At 42.5% G+C, this 14,869-nt stretch overlaps 1 protein-coding gene across 6 annotated transcripts in view; it reads right to left on the minus strand.

Moving 5' to 3' along the window:
* Nucleotides 1-14,869, minus strand: part of LOC141127179 (cyclin-dependent kinase 8-like) — a 314,815-nt gene that overhangs the window by 125,333 nt on the left and 174,613 nt on the right. For 3 of the 6 annotated variants that reach the window (XM_073613407.1, XM_073613404.1, XM_073613405.1), the window contains 3 exons: nucleotides 8,848-8,930; nucleotides 4,878-5,058; nucleotides 2,102-2,177 (listed from right to left, as the gene is read on the minus strand). In XM_073613407.1, the coding sequence (XP_073469508.1) occupies nucleotides 2,102-2,125 (24 nt within the window). In that variant the 5' untranslated portion in view covers nucleotides 2,126-2,177; nucleotides 4,878-5,058; nucleotides 8,848-8,930. The remainder of the gene's footprint in view (nucleotides 1-2,101; nucleotides 2,178-4,877; nucleotides 5,059-8,847; nucleotides 8,931-14,869) is intronic. The other 3 variants (XM_073613408.1, XM_073613409.1, XM_073613410.1) reach the window with 2 other exon arrangements.

Consider the following 14,869-nt stretch of genomic DNA (forward strand, 5'->3'; position numbering starts at 1 on the left):
TAAAATGAGGAAAATACGTGTGGCGTGCAATGATCTTTTGTTTGAGACTTCCCTAGTTGATGTACTGAGCTGTGGTGAGGAGGCACCTGGAGCAGAGTGCTGGGATGGCAGGGCGGTGAAATATGACAAAGTCTATGGTCCATGTAACGGAGTGCAATTTGACCCGCATTACACCCCCCGCACATCTGCCCCACCACTGTACACCCCCCACACATCTGCTCCACTGCCGTACCCCAATGCTCTGTCTCGCCACTGAACCATCTTCTCATCTGTCTTAACACTGAACTTATCTGATCATCTGCCCCACCACTGTAACCCGTTTTCTCATCTGTCCCACTACTGTACCTCCTGTACATCTGTCCCACCTCTGTTCCCCCTGCTCATGTGTTCCACCGATGTACCTCCTTTCTCCTTTGCACATCTGCCCCACCGCTGTAACCCCCTACTCATCTGTCCCACCAATATACCTCCCTTTCTCCTCTTCCCCGCGACTGTCAGCCCCTGTACATCTGCCCCACCTCTGTACCTCCTGTTCTTCTGCCCAACCATTGTAACCCCCTGCTCATCTGTCTCACCAATGCACTTCCTTTCACATCTGCCCCACTGCTGTACCCCCTTGCTCTTCTGTTCCAACAGTGAACCCCCCTGCTCATCTTTCCCACCACTGTAACCCCGCTTTTCTGTCCTGCCACTGAACCCCCTTCTCATCCCTCCCACCACTGTACACCCCCTGCACATCTGCCCCACCACATCTGCCCCACCACTGTACACCCCCTGTACATCTGCCCCATCAATGTACCCCTTTTCTCATCTGCCCCACCACTGTACTTCCCTGCACATCTGCTCCACCGCTGTATCTCCATGCTCTTCTGTCTCACTACTGAATCACCTTCTCATCTGTCCTAACACTGAACCCTCTGCTCATCTTCCCCACCACTGTAACACGCTTTCTCATCTGCCCCACCAAAGCACCTCCTGCACATCTGTCTCACCTCTGTTCCCCCTGCTCTCCCGCCCCACCACTGTAACCCCCTGCTCATATGTCCCACCAATACACCTCCTTTCACATCTGCCCCACTGCTCTACCCCCTGCTTTTATGTCCCACCATTAAACCCCCTTCTCATCTGGCCCAACACTGAACTCTCTTGCTCTTCTCTCCCACCTCTGAACCTCTCCTGCTCATTTTCTCCACCGCTGTACCCTGCTGGTCATCTGCTCCACCGCTGTACCCTCTTCTCATCTATATGTGTGATATGCAGAGTGGTGAAAGGAACCAGAGATGAGACACATCTACCTGTCCCGGCACACTCATCCTGCTGATCCAACTCTCACATCCAGACCACATGCTTGTATGTGAATTATGTGATGTCACATTCAAGCATCTGGAAAATATGCGCAATGATGAGCTCAGGGGCATTTTCTGAAAGCAGTGGGCCTGTGTGCAGGATCAAAAGTTGGGCCCTGCAGCTGAGAAAAAAAGCGTGGCGCGAAGTGCCGCAGCAAAAGTTGGGTGTGATTTTCATTGCGCTGAATAATGGCTGTGGCTTAAAGGGACACAGAGTGCAGGGTTCAGTAGTAAGTGACACAAAGGTTCAGAAATCATTTCAACAAAGTTCCCAGAATCTCAACAGTAATTCCACATACTGTCACTTGATTGTGGTTTTCTCAATCACCGTGAAATCCCTTCTTTCTGAGATTGGTAGGGGCAACCAAGTGAGTTATCTTCCTCCAGATGGTTGGCGGGCCTAGCAGGGCTGATTGGCTTTAGCAGTGGCCAATGACAGTCCTCCTGAAAACAGGGACCGCGCCCCCCCCCCCCCGCCCCTCTGGTATAGCACTTATTTGTTTGTAGCTCATCCAGAGGGCTGATCAATTTTTAATACAAACACATTGAGCTTCATGCACCTGAATAGATTTGAAATAACCAGCTGCCCGGCTATAATAAAACCGAACTCTGTTAAGCCGGTCATACATGGATCGAAATTCAGCCAGTTCACAGCAGGGACTGGCCGAATTTCGATCCATGTATGTGCTAGCTGGTTCATGTTTTGTAAGGGTAGAAAGGAAAATTTACCAATGTAAAAGTAAAATTCTACTTACAGCTATTTCTCTGCATGCAGACATAGAAATTCCAGTACCTTCTATTTGTTTCAGAGCATAATCACGGTCATCTTTCCTAAGATGAAGCAAAGAGAAAAAAAAAAAGGCAGTTAGTACTGGTGTTGTATTTATTCACTTGAGAGATTCATGATTTAACCACTAAAGGAATATTTAACTGGTAGGTTATCCAAATTCTAAAACACACATTACACCATGTAAAACATCTGCCTTCAAAAGTTCACAACAGAAGCACTAAAATCACAGCTCCTTTTCTGATAGGCCCATGTCAGACTAAAGATCTTGTAGCTGCCAGCAGTAGGAACGCCATGCTGGACATTGCGGGAAGTGGCATAGTAACCCCTGCTAGCACACAATGCTCTATAAATGGTGACCTACATTCTGCTGCCTTTTGGCCAATGAGGAAACAATGCCACCATCATCCAGCTAATGAGAAAGTGAACACATACAAGCAAATGTTTTCAATACACATTTTAGCAATCCTGTCACAGGGAGACATGGGGCCTATTTTCGCTGGAAGCAAAGACTTGGCAGCCTGGCAGCCCTTTAATGTAAACATTAGGTGCTGTCAAATCCTGACGCAATGATCAGTATTGTAACAATGCATTGCAGTCCTGGTCCCCTGAAGTCACACGAGGAGGGAGGGGTACAAACTATTCAAGAAATGGTTAGGCAAGGAACGGGTTTCAAGGAATTTCTCCTTTTTTCAAGCCTGACATTATTTAAACATTTACCATTTTTAATGCACAGGATGAGTGCACTCTTTTTGCTTGTATGACTGAAAATTGTTGGACAAACTGAAGCCCAACTTCAAAGCCTTGACTGTGATCTTTGTGGATGAATTACTTCACAGGCCTATAAGGCATAGTATCTACAAGAACAAAAATCTGAAGCTTGAGGTCGGAGAGGGCTTGTTTCAAAGTACCTTGAGGCTTCATGTACACTGCTGCTGGTAAATGGAGCAGTTGGGCATTTTTTTCAGCTGCAACTGAACTCTCCTCTATGTTATCTTATCAGTACATGTAGACAGGGTCATTTAGGCCCCTTTCACACTGGGGCGGTGGGGGCGTCGGCGGTACAACAGCGCTATTTTTAGCGTTGCTGTACCGTCGTTCTTGCAGCGGTATTCGGCCGCTAGCGGTTCGGTTTTAACCCCCACTGGCGGCCGAAAAAGGGTTAAATCCGCTCGTACAGCGCGGCTATAGCCGCGGTATTACCGCGGTATAGCCGCGCTGTCCCACCGATTTCAATGGGCAGGAGCGGTTTAGGAGCGGTGAATACACCGCTCCTTCCCCGCTCCAAAGAAGCGGCTCGCAGGACTTTTTTTACCGTCCTGCGAGCGCACCGCTTCAGTGTGAAAGCCCGGAGGCTGTTTAGGGGCGGTTTTCAGGCGGTATTTTTAGCGCAATACCGCCTGAAAACCGCTCCAGTGTGAAAGGGACCTTATAGTAGTTTCTAGGCAGTTGAGTTTAGAAGCATTTTTTGGAAAGCAACAAAATGCGTTCAGGAGGGATGTTCAGAGGCATTTGAAACGCCTGTAACAGCTTGTAAGCACGTGCAAATGTGGTAACTCGCGTTTAGGCGCGTTTCATTTAGAGGCATTTTTAATAAAACGCTTCTAAACCGCAAAAGCAGCGCAGCAAGTAAACGCGGCATAACTGACGTTTTTAAACATCGGTTACTATCTGTCAAGTTAAATCATTCAGGAGCGGTTGTAAAACATCCCGTGTACATTAAGCCTAAGCGCTTGTTATGACTATGTAAATACTTTACAGCCGATTCACACATATGTCAACACCGCATACATACTATGGGTTACATTCATTTTAAATGGCACCCACACAGCAGAGCACCACAACGCACAGTTGCACACATGCTGTAAACCGTGATGCATGGTCAATTGAATAGGCTGCCTTGATACACCACGCATTAGTGTGCTGCATCTTTAAAATGTGAATAAGCTCCAATGTCCACAGTCTATGCACAGGTGCACCTAATAATAAACAGGTCAGATTTTGGGGTGGTGAAAGCTATGTACAACAGATATAAAAAAAAAAACAAAAAAAAAAAAAAAACAAACACTTTCCTTTTAAATAAAGGTGTCCAGTAAATGTCATACTGCTTAGGCCTCATATACACTGCAGCTGTCAAAGGGCTGTTTTACAGGCGTTTGACTTTTTTTTCTGCCCCTATACACCCCTCAATCTTAGCCTGTGTCCACACATAGGTGTTTACAGGCTTTTAGAGGCAGGGGCGTTTAAGGGCAGAAATATGGACACACCAAAATCATGTTCAGCAGAGGAGCGTCAGCAGCATAAGGCCTCATACACACAAGGCTCTTCTGATCGCTTTTCTCCTGACAGGAGATAGGAAAAGTTAAAAACACGCCTAAAAGCTTGACCGTTTATTCATTTCAATAAATATTCTGGGCAATAAAATGAATGTCCAAACGAGTCTTTAACGCTGCCTTTTCTCCTGTCATGCATAAACCAGAACGTTGTAAGGGGAAGATCAGACAAATTATTAATAGCTGTTTAGTTAAGGCTACAGTCACATAAATATGCTTATATAAATATATAAACATTTTTACAGATTCAACAAAATATATACAATCACCTGAGAATCATCCAGGCATTACTACACAATACCCATGGCAATGGACCCTTATGATACACTGGTAACCTATCTGCTACACGATACCCATGATAATGGACCTTTATGATACACTGGTGACTTATCTGCTACAATTCAAATGTACCTTCCTCAGCTTTGATCCTCAATTTTCCCAATTTTCTGTTTTTTTTTCCTTTTCCCTTTTCCAACTCTTTCTCTCCATCTGTTCCTTTCTTCATCCTAATCCTTCTTCTTTTTTCTTTTTTTTCTTTCTTTTCGTTCCCTTTTTCAATCGACACTTTTACTGATGCAAGCACTTTTCCCTACTGGGTTAAATACATTTACCATCATTTATCCATCACCTCTATTATGTTACATACGCCCCCCATAGTGCATGAATATGATCGAGCCCTTGTTGGACGGGCGCCATCTAGTGGGCCCTTGCAGCATTGATATCAATTTCGCAATGTACTGTTACTATTTGATTTTTGTTTGTTTTAGATGCTCTATTAAAGTCATATTTACTGGATGTTTTGTATATTACAGTAATCTGTTCTATGCTCCTGAAGAAGCGCTTCGGCGTGCAACATGTTGAGCAAGATGTAGATACCGATTACTACCAACTACATAGCTCCTTTATAACTATACAATAACCTCATGGTGGAAGGATTGGTATTCCATTCTGTTTATATGATATATCTTTACAATATAGAGCTATGTATGGAGTGTATAATTGTAATTGTGGTTCTATGAACTGATCTCTGTATCTGTCCTTTTCCTTTATACTTTTGTCTTTTTAATCATATTTTTGAATAAAATTAACTATTTTAATATACCCTAGTTATTATTGTGCCTATAAAGTCCAAAGCCCAAAACCTACTTTAAATATAGCATCATGGTTAACCATTTTGGGTAAATATGAAAACCCAAACTAAATAATATTCTCTATTTAAATTCATAACATAAGAGTTCAGTTTGGATCTGTCAGTTTTTCAGATGGATCTATACCGAACCACAGAGTATGTCTATGGATGGGTGGATATAAACAAATTTACATCTGAGTCATTTTATGTCTGCAGAAAACAGATGTAAATTGATGTAAACTGAACTGAAGCCAGATGTAATGGAAGTAAACTGAAATGAACTGAAGATGGACATACAAACTGATGAAGATTGATGTAACAAGAATATGTATTCATCATTTTTTTTCCCAGCAAAAAAAGGTGACTGGACTGATGATATCTGTGTGAAAGGATCCTATATGCTCTATTTAAACCCTACAGATTTCATTTAGGTTTTGGGATGGAGCACTACTTAAAGATGTAGTAAAGTCCCTTTTCTTCACTTGTACCTACAGGTAAACTTACAATCAGGCTTATCTGTAGGTATTTAGGGTAATATGTGATAGGGGGCGCTATTATAAGGTGCTAAACAATGTTTTTAACGTTTGTATAAATATTAATTAATAAGAGACATTCGTGATTGAGCAAACATAATAGAGTGCATAGTACATAGTGATAATACAAAAAATACAATTCATCAAAAATAATAATAACAGTCCTCCAATAGTGATGATAGTGATGCTATCAGTGAAACGGATATTCCATCAATTCAAAGTCAATTTGGGGGTCATGTACTAAAGGCAAATCCACTTTGCACTACAAGTGCACTAGGAAGTGCAGTTGCTGTAGATTTTAGCTTGCACATGATTGGATGATAAAATCAGCAGAGCTTCCTCTCATTTCAGATCTTCCGCTCAAATCTACAGCGACTGCACTTTCAAGCGCACTTGTAGTGCAAAGTGGATTTACCTTTAGTAAATCAACCCCTATGTCTTTTAGTCATGTGACTCTTGTCACCAATGGCAAATCTTTATAAATAACACCCGATGAGTGTGAGTAAAATGCCTACACACCAGACAGACAGAAGCGCTTCCTGATGACTTTGTAAAACTAAATGTACGTTGAGGCGTATCCCAGTCATGTCAGTTCTGGTTATCTTACCTCCGGTTTCTCATCACCATGACGGTGGAACGCACGCCGACTACCGAGCGGAGGCCGGGCGGCTGCAGATCTTGTCTGGTGATTCATGCTGATATCCCCAGTGCCGGGAAAAGGCACCTTCAAATGTAAGCAGTCACTTTGGAAATTTTTTTTAAATAAACTGCATTACGCAATGGTCCCGTTCATATTTATTTCCTAATGGGTTATCGTGGTGGAGAGGAGGATACAAATAAAAAGGTTTCCAGATACATCTCCATTGGTTTACCAGCACGCTCATTGATCTACATAAACAGCCTGTTTTGACCTTCTTTTTAGTTAAAGAGGTCATGTCTGTCTGGTGTGTAAACATTTTACTCACACTCATCGGGTGTTATTTATAAAGATTCGCCATTGGTGACGGTGCATGGATTAGAGTCACATCATTAAAAGACATATGGACTTTGAATTGATGGAATATCCCTTTCACTGATAGCATCACTATCATCACTATTGGAGGACTATTATGATTATTTTTGATGAATTGTATTTTTTGTATCATCACTAAGCACTATGCACTTTATTATGTTTGCTCAATCACAAATGTTTATTATTAATTAATATTTCTACAAATGGTAAAAACATTGTTTAGCACCTTATAATAGCGCCCCCTATCACACATTACCCCAATTACTTAAAGTCAGCACTTTGCACTTTGAGGGGAGCAACTTAATTCATTATTTTGCATACTGTAGCACAAGGTTGTTTCACTTTTTTACCTGTAAGTAGAGCTGCACGATTCTGGCTAAAATGAGAATCACGATACTTTTTGCTTAGAAGATAGATCACGATTCTCAAGAGTCTCACAGTGTAACACCATCTTTCACATAAAAAAAAAAAAAAAAGGGCTAACTTTACTGTTTCTTTTTTTGTTTCATTCAAGTGTATTTTTTCCCAAAAAATTGCGTTTGAAAGACCGCTGGGCAAATACAGTGTGACATAAAATATTGCAGCAATTGACATTTTATTCCTTAGGGTCTCTGCTAAAATATATAAATAAATAAATAAATAAATAAAATGTTTGGGGGTTCTATGTAATTTTCTAGCAAAAAATATTGATTTTACCTTAAGAAACAAGTGTCAGAAAAAGATTTAGACTTTAAGTGGTTAAACTTCCTGCATTTACAGTTGTTTAAAAACTTGGCAGACTGCCTGGATTTTTTCCTTTACACACAGAAGTTTCCCTTTGATCTAAGAGGGAAGTTAGTTACAATGTTTCATTTTATAAACTTGGCAGACTGCCTAATGTTTTCCTAAGACAGCTGAGTGAGCAGATAAGTCTCTCCACTTGTTATATGAAAGAATCGGCAAACTCTGCAATCGAGATCACGATTTTTTAACGATTAATTGTGCAGCTCTACCTGTAAGTATAATGAATACATATTCACGTCGACAATAACCGATTATGTCACCTGCACATGCACAGTGATGCTCTGCATTCAGGGCACACAGTATGCAGTTGAATGCAGAGCGCTGTGCGCAGGAGTGACGCCATTGCGGCTCTGTCCATTCAAACGGCCGGAGCCTGTGAACCCAAAAGGAAGACAGGGTAAACATGAAAGCGTGGGGGGGGGGGGGGATCTTTGACAGTGGTGAGCTGGAAGCCTCTGTGTGCAGGTAAGTGTGTAATAATGTGCTAGTATGCGGTACATACTATGGCTTAGACCTGCAGGGAACCCAGTTTTTGGGGCAGTTTACTACTGCTTTAACCTCATTAACTCTCCCACACACAGTCTGGCAATTTTTTTCTCTATAAATCTTTTTATTTTGAAATTTGTATAACGTTTAGAGCAAAAAGTAGGTAGCACAAAAGCCAGCCGCAGTCTGGCAATTTTCAAGAAATAGATTCTCCATACAATCTTCGGATAAACTAGATGGCATTAAAATGCTGCAAGCACACGCTTGAATTACTCCCCCCTCCCCAAAAAACAAAATCACTATAGAACGACAAAAACAAATAATGGGGTATGGAGTAGGAGTTCAGCTCCTGTGGATGTATTAATATGACAATTTTACTTGGTAGCATTCCTGAACCAAGCTCACAGGTTGTAAAAAAATCTCTGTATTTCTACTTACAAGTTTTTCTTCAAAATCCTTCAAAGGAAGCCAAACATTGGTTCTTGTGCTTGTTACTGATCAGCCAGTTTCAAGCGCAAATTCTAAAAGAGAGGAGAAAAAAAATGTATTAGATAATTCACAAAAAAGAAGCACATGGGCATTTTGTGCCTAGGTAAGAATGGCATTTCTGTTCCCGTTTCCCCTCCCTCTTGGATTCTGCATGTGTGCTCATGTGTTGCAGGGCTTCAAGTCTTGACTGAGCCCTGTGGCACATCTGCACAGGTATGGCTTTCCCACACATCTGCACAAGACAGCAGTGTTTGCACATGTGCAGAAAATCTCCTGCGCAGATGTGCCCTTCTAATGCCGCGTACACACGATCGGATTTTCCGACAACAAATGTTGGATATAAGCTTGTTGGTGGAAAGTCCGACCGTGTGTATGCTCCATTGGACATTTGTTGTCGGACTTTCCTCCAACAAATGTTGGCTAGCAGGTTCTCAAATTTTCCGCCAACAAAACGATCGTGTGTACACAAGTCCGTCCCACAAAAGTTCACGCATGCTCGGAATCAAGCAGAAGGAGCCGCACTGGCTATTGAACTTCCTTTTTCTCGGCTCATCATAGGTCTTGTACGACACCACGTTCCCACATTCGTAATTGTTGGCCAACATTTATGTGACCGTGTGTATGCAAGACAATTTTAAGCCAACAACCTTCGAACAAAAATCCATGGTTTTGTTTGCGGAAAGTCCGATCGTGTGTACGGGGCATATCACTTGAAGGCCAGACAGAAGCCTTCGGCACACCAGTGTACATGCCATCTTAATAAACACGGTTGCACCGAATAGGGGGACTGAGCCACACAAGAGGAGACTGAAGTTCTTCTTTAACTTGCCCAAGAATATTTGAAGGTAACTGATGTACAAAATACATTTTGAATTTGAAGAAGCAGAAATTCCCAGACTGTAATCTTTCAAGCTTCAATACCTAAAATATAACTATTTTTTATTTAGTATTGGATAGTGTAGAGCAGGATTAGAACACCTGGGTTTTTATTTCTGTTACTTTGATATAGGATTGTCCTGTTTACCTTTAACGCTGAGTGTCGGTTCACAAAGGGGAAACCCGACTTACAGCGCGACTTTGCAAGGCGACATGGAGGAGACTTCAGCGCGACTTTGAGCAACTTACAACGCAACTTAACCACTTCCCGCCCGCCGTACGCCAAATGACACCCTTGGCTTTGAGCGGGGATATCTGAGTGATGCCTGTAGCTACAGACATCATCCAGATATCGTTTTTTAGAGCCGTCGAATCTGCGCAGCATAAGAACGATCATAGCGGCTGTTCCACCGCTTGATCGTTCTTACAGGAGGCGAGAGGGGAGTTCCCCCCCTCCCGCCGCCCTTCGGTGCTTGTACCGACTCACCACTACGATCGGTGAGTCAGTCACAGGATCCGCCAGCCCCGGATGTTTAGCATAGAGATTTCCGACGGACCAGATGGTCGCCTCTATGATCGTTCGGAGGCCGGGCGCGATGTTATGACGTCATGCCCGGCCTCTGTATTCTGGGAAGCGGTGATCTTTTTTTTTTTTTTTTTTTTTTTATTTCAGGCTTCTAAGCCTAGAGGTGAGATGTGGGGTCTTATTGACCCCACATCTCACTGTAAAGAGCACCTGTCATGCTTATTCCTATTACAAGAGATGCTTGCATTCCTTGTAATAGAAACAAAAGTGATCAAAAATTTTTTTTTGGAAAAAAAGTGTCAAGCTTAAATAAAAAAAGTAAAATTAACAATAATAATAATAAAAAAAAAAAAAAAAAAATTTTTAAAGCGCCCCTGTCCCCGTGAGCTCGCACGCAGAAGCGAAGGCATACATAAGTCCCGCCCACATATGAAAACGATGTTCAAACCACACATGTGAGGTGTCGATGCGAACGTTAGAGTGAGAGCAATAATTTTGGCCCTAGACCTCCTCTGTAACTCAAAACATGTAACCAGTAAAAATTTTTAAAGCGTCGCCTAAGGGGATTTTTAAATAGCGAAGTTTGGCGCCATTCCACGAGCGTGTGCAATTTTGAAGCGTGACATGTTGGGTATCTATTTACTGGGCATAACTTCATACTTCACATTATGCAAAAACATTGGGCTCATTTACTTGTTTTGTTTTTTTAAAGACCAAAACTGTTTTTTTTCCAAAAAAAAAGCATTCGAAAAATTGCTGCGCAAATACTATGCTAGATAAAAAGTTGCAATGACCGCCATTGTATTCTCTTGGGTCTCTGCTAAAAAAACATATATAATGTTTGGGGGTTCTATGTAATTTTCTAGCAAAAAAATTATGATTTTTACATGTAGGAGAGAAATGTCAGAATTGGCCTGATAGGCAAGTGGTTAAAGTTGCCTCCAGGACAGGCGACTTTGGCTGTGGCCAATCACAGAATAATCAGCTCTCTGGGAGGGAGGGGTTTGCCTGAGTAAACTATTTTCTTTTCCTGTAAAGTCGCTTCAATATAGATGGGAGATCAGACTTGGAGGCGACTTCCATTGAAATCTATGGGTACAAGTCGCCTAGAAGTCGCCTTGAAGTAGTACAGGAACCTTTTCTGAAGTCGGAGTGACTTCAGTAGTGTACATTAAGACGGCTCTCATTAAAGTGGTGTTCCGGCCGAAATTATACTTTTTAAATAAAAATACCCCTGTAATACAAAAGCTTAATGTATTCTAGTAAATTTAGTCTGTAAACTAAGGTCTGTTTTGTTAGTTTATAGCAGTAGTTTGTTATTTTATAAACTTACAGCAGGCCGTGGCCATCTTAAGTGTGGGCATCTGAAGCCAGACTGTATTTCTTCCTGGAATTCATCCTTGCAGATCTCGCACATGCTCAATGCAGCACAAGCAGTGTAATAGATTTCAGGTCAGGTTTCCATAGCAACGGCAGTTTCAGAGGAAGTTGCCGCCCCTTCCCAGAAGGCATTGCAAACAGGAAATGATGCGATGGGCCGCGGCCAGGGAGGAGGAAGTGAAAAATGAATACAGCAGATATACAGTAGGTGCTGAGAAAAAAAAAAAAAATATCCAATTTGTTTACAGTGCACAGTTTAGTGAGGGATGCTGAAGAGTTGTAAAAGTGGGTGGAACTCCACTTTAACTACAATAGAATTTCTGATGTCAAGCGACTTGGGGCGACTTGAGGTCTGACAAGTCGGATCCCAAGTCGCGGCAGTGTGAACCGAGCCTGAGAGTACAAAAAAAAAAGAATCACAAATCAAAACAATTTTGTGTTGCCAAAAATCATGCAAATTATGTAAATCTGGGGCAGACAAATTATATAAAATTTACATGTAAGCACATTGAAACCTAGCTGCCAATGGCACCAAGACCAATAAAAGTTCAAAAAAGTTAGCTACCAGCTGTAGAGTTGTAAGTGAATTCTTCAGCTGACTCCTCAAATATGTCTAGCCTTAGGGTCCATTCACACAGGGGCAACTTTGGATCCGACTTCAAGTCGCCCCAAGTCGCCCCTAGTCGTGCTAGATGAAAAAATCAATGTAAGTGAATGGATCCATCTTAATGCACACTACTGCAGTCGCTCAGACTTCAGAAAAGGTTCCTCTACTACTTCAATCCGACTTCTAGGCGACTTGTACCCATTGATTTCAATGAGGCTCGGTTCACACTAGGACGACTTGGGATCCGACTTGTAAGCCCTCAAGTCGCCCCAAGTCGCCCCAGAAAGAGATTCACATTACAGTGAATGGGAGCGTCTTAATAGACACTACTGAAGTCGCTCCGACTTCAGAGCGTACTCCCTGTACTACTTGGATCCGACTTGGTAGGCGACCTGTACCATAGAAATCAATGGAAGTCGCCTCCAAGTCGGATCTCTCTCTACAGTCAAGCGACTTTGCAGGGAAAAAATTTAGTTTGCCCAGGCAAACCCCTCCCTCCCAGAGAGCTGATTATCCTGTGATTGGCCACAGCCAAAGTCGCCTGGCCTGGAGGCGACTTGAAGTCGTGTTGTAATTTGCTAAAGTCGCGCTGAAGTCGCGTTGAAGTCGCCGTACAAAGTCGCGCTGAAATCGTGTTGCCCCTATGTGAACCGAGCCTGAAAGTTGCCTCCAAGTCGGGTCCTCTGTCTTAACTGAAGCAACTTTCCAGGAAGTAAAAATAGTTTTCTAGGAAAAACCCTCCCTCCCACAGAGCTGATTATTATGTGATTGGCCACTGGCAAAGTCCCCGGTCCTGGAGGCAACTTCAAGTTGCTTGTAAGTTGCCCCAAGTCGCGCTGTGATTCATACTCAAGTCGTGTCCAAGTTGCCTCCCAAAGTCGCGCTGGAAGTCGTGTTGCCCCTGTGTGAATGGACCCTTAAAGTACAAAAAGCTGTAACGCCATATAAGATAATTGCACAGTAAGTACCATATTTGTTTCTTCAGTCTGAACTACAAACCTGACCAGGTCAGTGCTATCCCCCTGTCTTGTAAAGTTATAAGTCTACCCTGGACAGCCGAATGGCCACTTATTTGGTCTGTTTGAAGTCACCTCACCTGAAAAAGTTAAGAAGTAAGGAGACATAAGTCACTGTTCTTTACCAAGACATGCTGGATTCAAGCTTGGGAAAAGGAGGCTTCCATTCAATAGCATTTATAAATAGGAAAACTAAATCATATATGAATTCTCTTCAAATGGGAACCTGACATGAAGCAAAACAGCCACCAAGAATGCTTTAATGGATGCAGTTATTCTTCCAACTCAAGTGCAACACACTCATTTTGCAGCAGTGAAGTTAATCCTAATCAGACTCACGTTAAGTGAGCTTTCTGAGACCACAGCTTTGTGTCATGACATATTCCTCTTACTTATTCCAGTCACGAGGAGGCTGGATAATGCTATAAGTAAAAACAGAACCCCTTTTAAATCAGCACACTAAAAGAAACCTCATAGTTGTAAGTAACATGACGAAGAGTTATAATAAAATGCTTTGTAGATGCAGAACATTGCACACAGGTGCACACAAGATGCACTGATGACTAGCTGTTACCGTGGTGACGATAGGAAGAGTGGGCTCTAGAAATTATCACTTTGATTCATGGGCACACATCTGTTTTTATAATAGACAACATGGTAACACTTCACAATCACTTTAGTGCTGGTTCACACAGGGGCGACTTGTCAGGCGACCTAGTCGCCTGACAAGTCGCCTCCCGTTCTGTACAATGGAACCGTTCTAATCAGAGTGACGCAAGTCGCTCCGACTTAGAAAAAGGTTCCTGTACTACTTTGGGGGCGACTTGCATAGACTTCTAAACAGAAGTCGTTTTGCAAGTCGCCGTGGCAGTCGTGTGCAGGTCACCTCGGTGAAGCAACCTGCAAGTCGTGCCGCCCCTAGTGTGAACCGAGCCTAAGTTTAAACATAACTGAACAAGCCAATAAAGGACACACATCTGCTAGGCATGCTAAATGTGGCAAATCTCTAGAGAAAAAGTTCCTCTACAGGAACACTTCCAGTCTAATGGGACACTGCAGGCTAATGCACAGTTTTGGGCATGAATAATGCAAAGAAACCACTTCACAAGAAAGTCAACAAGCACCAAATGAAAGCGGAAAATGTCAGTCTTCTAGGAGTAAGAAAGTTGTCATGGTACAGTCCACTGATCTTTAGGCCCGGTTCACACTGATGCACTGTGATTATGTTCCGTTTTTTGTCCTTTGTGAGGTGCGAATTTACCGGGATTTTACAGCGAATTTCAGGAGTTGGACATAGCTGCGATTGATATTCTAGCCAATGGAATCATAATGTAAAAAAAAAAAAAAAAAAAAAAAAAAGGTGTTACATACTGAGAATTGGGGGAATTGAGAGGAAAACCCCTCACTGAAGAGAATCATCAGAATCTGCATGTCACTACACCGTGACACTATATATATTCCTGCCTAAATTGATGCCAGCAATTTCTCAGGTCAAACAACCTTTGGTGTCTTTCAACCGTGGCCCCTATTTAGGTGGATCTCCATGGGATCATCCTATACCTGGGG

Source organism: Aquarana catesbeiana, linkage group LG02 (assembly GCF_042186555.1).
Source record: "Aquarana catesbeiana isolate 2022-GZ linkage group LG02, ASM4218655v1, whole genome shotgun sequence".
In the NCBI taxonomy this organism is placed as follows: domain Eukaryota; kingdom Metazoa; phylum Chordata; class Amphibia; order Anura; family Ranidae; genus Aquarana; species Aquarana catesbeiana.